This window comes from Styela clava, chromosome 14, assembly GCF_964204865.1.
Source record: "Styela clava chromosome 14, kaStyClav1.hap1.2, whole genome shotgun sequence".
NCBI lineage: Eukaryota > Metazoa > Chordata > Ascidiacea > Stolidobranchia > Styelidae > Styela > Styela clava.
The window spans coordinates 8,740,570-8,751,171 of NC_135263.1; the positions used below are offsets into that span (position 1 = coordinate 8,740,570).

Consider the following 10,602-nt stretch of genomic DNA (forward strand, 5'->3'; position numbering starts at 1 on the left):
TTCATGTACACCAGAACACAATATTACGAGGACTAGGTTGTGTAAAATAATGGAAGATGCTGACTTGAGACTACTCTGAAAATAAATAAGTCTGTAAGGAAGGGGGCATCATAGAGGAGAGTCATCATAATAAATTCAAGCATAATTACTACAGCATGATATAATATGCTTTCCTTGTGTTTTGATATATCCATTCTTTATGGTAGCATATGCTGCAGTCCCTGCTAGCAATAGTATGGTTCGTCCCTATTTTCACTACTCATACTTTGAAAAATAGGAAAAATGAGAAGTTTTTGTAAATTCATTTTCATTAAAAGAAAAAAGTTTGCAAATTTTTTGAGGTGTGGGAATTAAGTTGTTCTCTTTGTTTTTTTCCAGATATTTATTTGTTTATGAAGATACTTGTTCTGTCAAATTAGTTTTTATCTTAAGTTTACATAAGAGCTGTAGTACAAGAGTTTTCCCGTTTGGAAGTACATTATGAATTTGTATATAGTCATAACATTTGTCCATTTAATCATCTCTCAAACAACTCTTGCTTCAAAACTTGAAGTAGAATCACCTGGTAGCTCTGAAGCAGCCAAAAATCAGCTCCAAAAAATATATGACCAAACGAAGCACATGCGTTATGGCCAATGTTGGATGCAAGCGCTTAGTGTTCTGCAGGCAGGGTGCAGACAACTGACCGATGAGGTACAACGTAGGATTGCTTATGCCTTTGCTCGATGTCATTTGCAAGCTTCTGGTCGAGATATACCAGAATGTCCTAATGAAAAACCAATTTCAGCGTGCACAGATTCAGAAGCTATACCTGATATTGCATTCAACGCTTATACTGAATTTTTTACACATACGCAGCAGATTTGTTTTCATCTTCAAAATCAAGCATGGCACGAAGCAACTGAAAACACTATTTCACGTCTTGCTGATAATTCTGCAGAGGTTGCTACACAGTTGGAAAACAGTGCAGATGTAGCAAAAGAAATGGTCGCTCAACAAAGTAAATCTTTAGAAAATCAAGAAATTTTGTTACAAAATGAAGAAAAATTGAAGAATTCGATGGAAAAATCAGTTTTGGATGTGCAAAGATCTCATGCTGAGACCAAGGCTATCATAAGTGAACAACGGGCTCTTTTTAGCGAAGTTTTTGACAGAGTCGCAGTGTTACAAAAAACTGTCCTTGGTGAATTTTCTAGCATTTACACATTCGGATTCTACGTTGGTTCGACATTGATGGCATACATTCTTACATCTACAACCAGAACTAGCAGTGCCAGAGTTTGGTTGTTCCTTATTCTTATGATGAATGCTGCAGCAGAACGTATGATTACTTATTACTATGTAAATCCTATTGATGGTAATACAAGTTTTGCTAGTGGATCACTCAGTGCTATGGTACCTGAATTGATTTATGAACAAACGTGGCTTTGTCGACAAGTATTCTCTGGATTTGCTCTTCTAGTTCTACTCCTTTCTGTTTGTCGATATAAGGATTACAATCGCATCAACAACTCGCTTTTAAATGAAATTAAACAACAAAATTTAGAATTGCAGAATTATATCAAAGAAAATATCCATGATGTGCACATAATTGGTAATTCAACTCAATCTGCTTCAATCAATCTTATCAAGACTGAGGAAATTCACGATGAAAGTATTGGGAAAAAAATGCTTCTGGATAAACATCAATCTGATATTAGATCAGTTGCGACATTGTCTCATCGTCACGAACCAAATGCAACCATGTCCGATGCAAATACGACCATTTGTCCATCTAATTTGACGAAAATGACCATAAACGTCACAGATTCGGAAGGAGAAGAGAGTGACTGCACTTTTCGTCAGTCGGAGGTCACAAATGATGTATCAGATGTATCATCTGTCACAAGTTTCATGTCAGTTAGTACAAGAAGTACTCGATCTCGTTCTGTAAGCGCTCGCATCAATTCGTCCAGACGTTCATCCACTCCGCTGAGAGATATTATTATTACGGAAAACCAATCTAAAACAAGTATGAAACGCTCCAGAAGGAAGAGCAGCATTATTTCAACGTTAAATGACAGCGTTTCAAATGTAAATCCTCCATCTTCTAGCGTTGTAGTTGGTGGTTATAGTTTACGACGGCGACCCGAATCTCCAAGAGTTAACCATTCCATTTTACGAACTGAAACAGTTGAAGAATTCACAAGCTATGTCTTGCATGATTTAGCTGAAAGATCTGCTGATAAAAGAATGCAAATAACGCAGCATCTAGCTTTAAAGAAATCATAATTTAGCAATTCGGAATTTTTCCAGCAACTTACAAACTTTTATTTATTTATAAGATATGAACATGTCTCTGTATTTTTTTTCACCGATTTTTATGCCAAGTTCCACTTGTCTTTTGTATTTAATAGTACCAAATCATGAAAATGCTCTTTTTATAATCTTCATCATTGTTTGAAAAATTTATTTTCTCGTCATTGTGAAACAATTTACCTCCTGTTTTGTTCCAATGAATACACATATTTTTACTCATTTTTTATGAAAAAACGTTTAGTTACCTACACAACTCAAAATTATATTCAACCTAGTTTGTCTTCAAGTTCTCAGACTATTTGTCTAACCGCTATGGGCATCAATATGATCTTCATAATATCTAATATTATATTAAATTTTGGGTCCTTATTTCGTGATACTGGTACTTTAATGAAAATGTTCAATTGCGTTAACATAATGAAGTATTTTACTTTAATCAGTACGTTGTGTTATGTATTGTTGACAAATTTGTTGCTTTTATAGTCTGTAGTTGCATAAAAAGTGCCTACCAAAAGAAAGAAACCCAAACTTTTTAATGGAAAATGTAAATTTTGTCATCTGACAATTTTCAATTTTTGTATGTGAACGAGTCCAGAAATGATGATGCACAATATATAATACAGATTGTTTTCGTTACTACTCTGATGAAGTTACTTTGGTCTTTTTTTACATTTTCTAATCATGCACGTTTGCCTCTCGTTTGCAGTTGTTGTCTTGCATATAGTTTATTTTATTTTTAAGACTTATACGTATATAGTTTGGTGATAAATGCCGAACTTTTCTCCATGCAGTAACAACATGGTTACTATGGTAGAAACAATTGGAAAAACAGGAATTAAAAAAAGAGTTATATCTGCCGTACAGGGTGACAAACCAAGTTTTAGTGACAAAGGAAAAGCTACTTTTCATTTCAAGACCATTCAAAATGCTCATGACATCAAGGTAAGCATTTGATATTTGTTTTGTTAAGTAAATAGATAACAAAAACCAGGTCTTAACTTTGTGAGCCTGAAAATTAGTTTATCTGATTCTTCATACCTAACTGAATTTTGATGATGTCATTCGTTATGATACCACAATAATGACTACCTCAAATTCTAAAACTAGTGTCGGAGCCTCATTAAATGTATATTATGGCAAATTAGTATTATCTATTATTGTATCTGAAAAACCCAGCCCAACATTCATATTTTCATTGAAATTTAGCCCATGCCAAACTTCGAAACTGGAGGTGTTCCTAAGAAATTATTTTTTAAGAAAGTGTTTATCACCTACCAGCTCAATCTTAGCTGGTTTTCGATATTTAGTTGTTGATCAGATGTTGGGATTCTTTAAATTTAAATGAACCGGCCCAGTATGAACCAATCTTAATTTATTTTTCGGACCGCAGGGTTTCAGAACAACTCAATTTAGTAACACTTTTGAATTTGTTTTTAGACCAGAATTGTTCTGGATGATTCAAGAAATTTTGGGAAACCGTTTGAACTTCTCATGGGAAGAAGTTTCAAGCTAGATTGCTGGGAAGAATGTATCAAAACTATGCTTGTTGGTGAAGTTGCTGTGTTTTCATGCCCAATTCAATATGTAATCGGATATCCAGCTGCTTCGAAAAGTTTGAGAGATTTGTATCTGGGTAAGAAACATTGACGATTTATTATTTATGTATATCAAGTCATTGTGCAACTTTTATTTATATATGATTTTGATGAACATTATTTTGTCTGGATTTTGGAATATTACGAATAAATTGGAAAAATAACATGTTTCCTGCTACAGTAGCGTAAAATTTTGAATGTTGAGAATCAAGACAAAGTTGAAACATGTATCTGCAAGTTTTCCATGCGGTGTAATATGTTCCTCAATTATAAAACTTAAATATTCGAAGAGCTTCCTCTCATATCTTCGTTTTACCAATATAAGATATGAATTACCAAACTGTCAAAAAATATGATCCCGTACTTTTTATTATTTCAAATCATTAAAAGCTTCTACTCTCTTTGATTAATTATGTATTTAATTTTTTTTAAATCGTATTTTCAGCTCTCTAACTTTTAGGTAGAAATATACCATGATACTTCAAATTAAAAATTCATCAAATTTATTATATGTATAAACTTATATGTGTAACTACTGTATACTCTATTTAATAAAAGAGATATTCGAGGCCGATATTAGGTATTATTTATTATCACTGAATGAGTCTGATTATTGATATTTTTGTTAGGTTATGCTCACTTCAAACATTTTCATAAACCTGCTTTCTTTATCAGCTTTCTGTCTATGACTAGTTGTGTAAATTATATTCCATCACATAGGTAAAAGATCATTCTTATTACTTCATTTTAAAAACTAATTTAGGCAAGAATGTCAAGCCAACTCACACATGTGGTATGAATTTGTTGGATCATGGACTTGGTTATCATGACCTGGACAAATTTCAGAAGGAGCCTGGACCTCTAGATTTTGAATTTGAGTTGCTCAAGGTAAATTGGCAATTGGCAATTTTGTGAACTACCACAAGATATATGTTAATTCTGTATTTCTAGTTTTCTACTGATATATTTATTATTGGTATCTTAATCAGTCTATCATCAATATATTACTGGGTCAATCGCGGATTATTTTAGATTTCACTTAATCTCTAGGGATTCAGCATATTGAGTTATATTTTGCTGATAGTAACCTTTTTATTCATTCATTCCTATTTTATTTTCATGTTATACAATATAATATAATTCAATTTATTCTAGTTTTTACTTTTAGTATACCTAACAGGTCATTGAATAATATTCCCTCTGGGAACTTATTCATTTAAAATTATCAGTATGCCATTCATCCTGTAATTATTGATGGAATTTAGATAATTGAACAGCTTGTAATTGTAAGGTATTTCAGAATATTGTCTAAAATTGTGATTAGCTGATACTGATAATCTTATTGTAATACTTGAAAAATGATTTATTTTTTATGAATGTGTTATCATAGTTGTGTCATCTTCAGCGACATCTGTATCATAATTCATAATAGTTGGGTTATTTAGAATTTCTCTGTGCAATTCATTGATTCCACTCAATCAAATCAAACCACTAAAAATCTCAATTTTTCTGCAATATTATTTTACCGCCTTTTTTACTTCTATATTGCTTGAATCCTATGATATTGTTTTTATCAAGTATATTCTTTTTAACTGTATTCAATGTGTCTGTGTTTCTATTTTTGTAATAGAACTGGTTATGGCCAAAACTGATGGTGATGGTGACTCAGACAATGTTATTTCATTTTTATTATTGTAAACATGTTGCCATATCCAAATATTGGACTATTTTGAATACATCCTCAAAAAATATTTTATGATCTGGAATTCCGAATACATTTAATCATCAGACGAAACATACCAATATTCAGCTGTTATTGATATATATATATATATATATTTCCTGGATACTATTATTTAGTGGTTGCAATAAACTGAGTTTGTTTTATTTTTAGTTCGAAGAATTTGGAAATTATCAAAGAGAATTATGGCAGATGGATGGAAATGAAATGGCAGATGTTGTACCAAAGTAGGTAGTGGTATATTGTTCGATGATCATACGTTTTCCACTTTTTCATTATGTTGGTATTTTAATTATAATCTATGGAGTATTATTCATCCTTGTGAATGCTTCGCAGCAAAATTGGGGCATGTTTTCTCTGATAAAAATATTTAATTTTTGAAGACAAATAGTAATTTTTATTATCTGAATTATTCAAAAACAATGAAAAACCTAGTTATTATAAACTAAAAAATGAATCAAAATTTTCAACCCAGTTAAAAAACATCATTTTTTACTTTCTATAGTAAAGCTAATGAACATTACTCTATGATGATAAAATCTTTCAATACAACTTCGAATTTTCAAAAACGTGAACAATAAACATATTTGTTCAAATGTCAAAATAATTGTTTACATTTCCAAAGCAATTTTTGGTAAAATACCTCTAGGCAATGTTTATTTATACATCAAACTTTTTATACCTCCCAACATTTTTAATGTGTTCATGATTCACTGTATTTGTTTATACATAGCTAGAATGTTATCCTTATGAACTTGATTAGCCTTTTGAAAAACAAATCTGTGTAAACAAATGAAAACATGGCCATACTTAAAACACAGCTTTGCTTTTTGATTGATTATCTCTTTCTTATCAGACATAATCTTGGCATCTTGCCTGTGAAGAAGATTTATGGCTAAAATGATCTTTTTTCTGTATTGAATTTTTCAAATTATTCTTATCTTTTTAGAAATGGACCACAAATGTCTATAATGTAGAATGTTTATGTGCATGCTTATTCATTTTTTTTATATAAAAACCATGTAGTGGGTATTAAATTGAGATAGGTATAAACAGATTACAAACCCAAGGTTTACATAACTTAAAAATGTTGCAAAAATAACTCATTTCATAGTTAATCGAGTCATGTCAACTGGGGATGCACAAAATGGGTCTGACTTTGTTTCTCAAGGTTTGAAATTGAACGTAACTGAAGCCATTATGGTCATTTACCTGATTACTGCAATAACCAGACAGAGTAACATTAGCAGTAGAAATTAAGACTTGCTATGTCCTGACACAAACAAATTTGTGATGCATTTCATACAACTGAGCTTGTTCTTTCTCTATTGACTTGTTTTACGACTTGTGCTGTACTTTATTGTTCAGCTCTATTGCAATCAAATTGATTTAGTATTTGTTTATTCCCAATTGTAATCCTATAAATTGGATTTTATTTTTGAATTATCAGAGCTCATGAGGAAGGCAACAAATTATTCAAGGAAAAGAAATATAAAGAAGCAATGGAAAGATATGCGAATGGCATTGCTTGTCTCAAACACATTCAGATGAAGGTAATGGTGCACGCACACAGGCTTCTATGTAATTGTTTCTTCTATCTTGAAAATCTGCTTTGGAATTGTCCCACTTGTACATAAAGACCTTGAATGTTACCAATTTATCGGCATGTAGCAATCTATGCAAGTTATATGAATATCTTAGTTATATATGAATATATATTTATCTTAGGAGAGACCCGGTACTCCGGATTGGTGCTCATTAGATGAAAAGCAAATTCCATTGTTGCTGAATCATGCTCAATGTAATCTCTGCATGGGACTTTATCAAGAAGTTATCACCAATTGTACTGAAGTACTGGAAAAAATTGATGGTCAAGTAAGTCCTGATTGATACACATTCAATGCTTTATATTCCTGTTCTGCACTATTTTTGCTTATAACTATCAACTAGAGACAGAATTGTGGTTCTTGCGAAGGATTTTTATGGTTTTGAATTCCATGCTTTCATGGTGCAATATCAAATTTTACTTTTTTGTACGCTCAGTCGCTCACTACCTCTAATGTCGCAAGATAAAAAAAATGTTTGGCAAATCATAAATGGTTATTGAATACAACTATATAAGAATGTGTTGAAAATTCGTTTATCCAGTTATTGCAATGCTGTTTTTTTTAGATTTGTTTAGATTTTTTATGTATGTATTTAACAGAATAACTTGAAAGCACTTTTCAAGCGAGGCAAAGCGTATGCTGCTCAACTGGATGAAAAAGAATGCCGAGCCGATTTCGATCTTGTTGTCAAACTTGATCCAACGTTAGAAAAAGATGTGAAAAGAGAGCTTAAAAAACTACATAAAATGCAGAAGGAACGAGATTCCGATTTATCTTCACATTTAAGAGGCATGTTTGTTGATAAAAAATGAAAAACAATTGCAAAAACAGCTATTGATATTAATCAAATCCCCATTTATATTGACTATCCAATGTCCATTTACTGAGAAGGAAATGTTGCTTTTTCTGGCCTGCATATTGAAAAGACATTCCATGTGAACCATTTAGCGTAAAAAACAATGAAATTCATAAATGCTTTTTTGCCAGTACATTTTACTTCATTGGCATATGCTTTTCAAATGTATATTCCTACTGCATGAAATATACTCTTCAAAAGTTTTTCTACAAAGAATTTGTGACACATTTTTGAACTGAACTTAATCCATTTTATGATGCCAGTAGCGCATTTTCAAGCAGTAACAGCAATTCATCTAATCCTATTTTGGATGGAAAGTTTAGAACTTCATTGTGCTTACTTCACTTCATGAAATGAAATATTTTTTAGTTTTTACCACCAACAAACTCTCTTTATATATATAACCTTTCTATCATCGGGATTGTATTTACCTGTAGTCACATTTTGCAAAAACAATCCTGTATAAGCGATGCTTTGGAACGCAAGTATACTGCTTTATCATCTATTCTAACTGCCACTTTCTACTGTAAATGACAAGGGCTGAAAGTATGGAAAATATGGAATTTATTGTGGAATATATTAAGAAATTGGTTTTAATAAAATATGTAATTTTATAACATGACAGTCCTAAATATTTGATTTTCTTATATTTGTTACAGTGGCACACTACATATATCATAAAACGATTTTGTAATCTAATTGAAAATTATGAAATGTTTTTATAACTGTCCTTTGTATATTTTAATACTTTTACTTACCTCTCACAAATTTGACTGATTTTTATCTTGTATTTAATTATACTATACTCATTAATTGTACTGCGTAAAGTCAAGTTTGTCAAAGATGAATATCATAATTGTCATTTCTTTCAACTTTCATTCAATCTTGATGGATTTGGCTTCTGTATTGTGTCATAGAAATAACTCTGCCTTTGTTTATATTATCTTCTGTACAGACTCGCAATTGTTTCAATGTTGTTTTTTTCTTGCCTGTTTTCTGTAACGTTGCATACTTTCATTGTACGGTCTTCTCTAGTTCTTCTAAAATTGTTTCCTATTTTTAATTGGGTGGAAGGTTGAATTCAAAATGAGGAAATCAATGATAAACTAATTTTTTTCTGTTACCCAATCTTATGTCCACTCACAATCTTGGAAACTTTATATTAATTTTGCTGAGTTAGAAATGAGAATAAGTTGCTGGCGTCTCAGATATTTGTAAAACAAGGCAATAATTTATTCCATAAAGAAATTTGTATATTATAATTTTGGTCTTCAAAATATTCTTGCATCAATTTCTATTTCTCCAAATTTGTTTATGAACTACCTTAAGCGTGCATGTAACTCGGCCATTTTATATGGGAACTATTATATTTTAAGGTAGAAGGCTTACGACTACTAAAGAAAAATTGGAGTTTAAAATAATGACTTCTCAAAAACAGTAATGTTTACCAACAATGAATTTATTCTCTTTCATGCAAATGAATTATAAGAAGAACTAAATTTTTATGATTAAAATTCACTGATATTTTCAATACTTGAAATGAAATATTGAATTCCACCATTTTATTAGTACATGACCAATTTATTCTTTGAAAACATTACTTACTTGTCATTAATGTCCCTTTCCTGGATTGTAACAATTCAATTTGTCTGGAGTTAGCCATTAATGGGCACTAATTGAATTTTCAAGTATTAAGACCCGGCATACTACCATGTATATTTAGAAATTAAATTCTTGTATGGCTCATGCTTTTTCATCGCTAGCCATTTGTAAACTAAAGCCACACAAAAAAGTGTATTTTGCATGTTTTGCTCTCTCGTATAGTATTAATAAGCCAAACTCTTTCAAATAGAAGAATCCAAATTCATTAACAATACTCACAAAAATGCTCTTTGGTGGTTCACCATGTTGTAGAAGTATGATCATGCGGTAAAGAAAGCAAAGAATCAGTCTGACCACTTCCAGATTTTGTTTTCTGTATTTTTTGTTATCTCACACACTTATTGTCGGATGGGCAGTTTGCAATGAACTAAATTGAGAATCATTGTTCGCAGAATAAATTTGATTTATGTATAGATTGATGTGCCATCAATAATTGCTTGTATCAATCCCAGATACAAGTGATTTTTTGTAAATTCCCATATTAAGACTGAAATTTTGGGCGCATGAATGACAGCATAAAATATTGTAAATTTCACCATTAGTTAAGTCAGTTTCGTCCAAAATGCAGTCAGTTTTGTACAATGTTGCCAGAATTTTTAATGTTTAATATGTATTAAATGTACATCACTTCTAAAATTTTGTCAGTATGTTCGTTGTAGAAGGTTTCGCGCATGGGTGTATTAACTAATATGTGGTGGAGTAATTTATATTAGAGTTGATACCTTGACCAGTAATTGACGTTGAAACTGGAGAATGGCTCATGCAAGTAGAGGCCAGTTGCGTACAGGTCCATTTACATTCACCGACGATGAACAGTCATGATAATAGCGTTGCTGATTTGGA

The 10,602-nt window shown here is 31.4% G+C and overlaps 2 protein-coding genes across 2 annotated transcripts; both read left to right on the forward strand.

Annotated features, from left to right (window-relative positions):
• Positions 1-364: 364 nt before the first annotated feature.
• On the forward strand, positions 365-3,004 carry LOC120341632 (uncharacterized). Its single transcript, XM_039410173.2, has one exon. The coding sequence runs from the start codon at positions 481-483 to the stop codon at positions 2,269-2,271; it is 1,791 nt and encodes a 596-aa protein (XP_039266107.2). The 5' UTR covers positions 365-480; the 3' UTR covers positions 2,272-3,004.
• Positions 3,005-3,066: 62 nt separating this feature from the next.
• LOC120341633 (AH receptor-interacting protein-like) lies at positions 3,067-10,395 on the forward strand. Its single transcript, XM_039410174.2, has 7 exons — positions 3,067-3,240; positions 3,736-3,931; positions 4,657-4,781; positions 5,788-5,861; positions 7,085-7,187; positions 7,363-7,509; positions 7,841-10,395. Exons 1-7 carry the CDS (start codon positions 3,067-3,069, stop codon positions 8,051-8,053), a joined length of 1,032 nt encoding a protein of 343 aa, XP_039266108.2. The 3' UTR covers positions 8,054-10,395.
• The last annotated feature ends 207 nt before the right edge of the window (positions 10,396-10,602 follow it).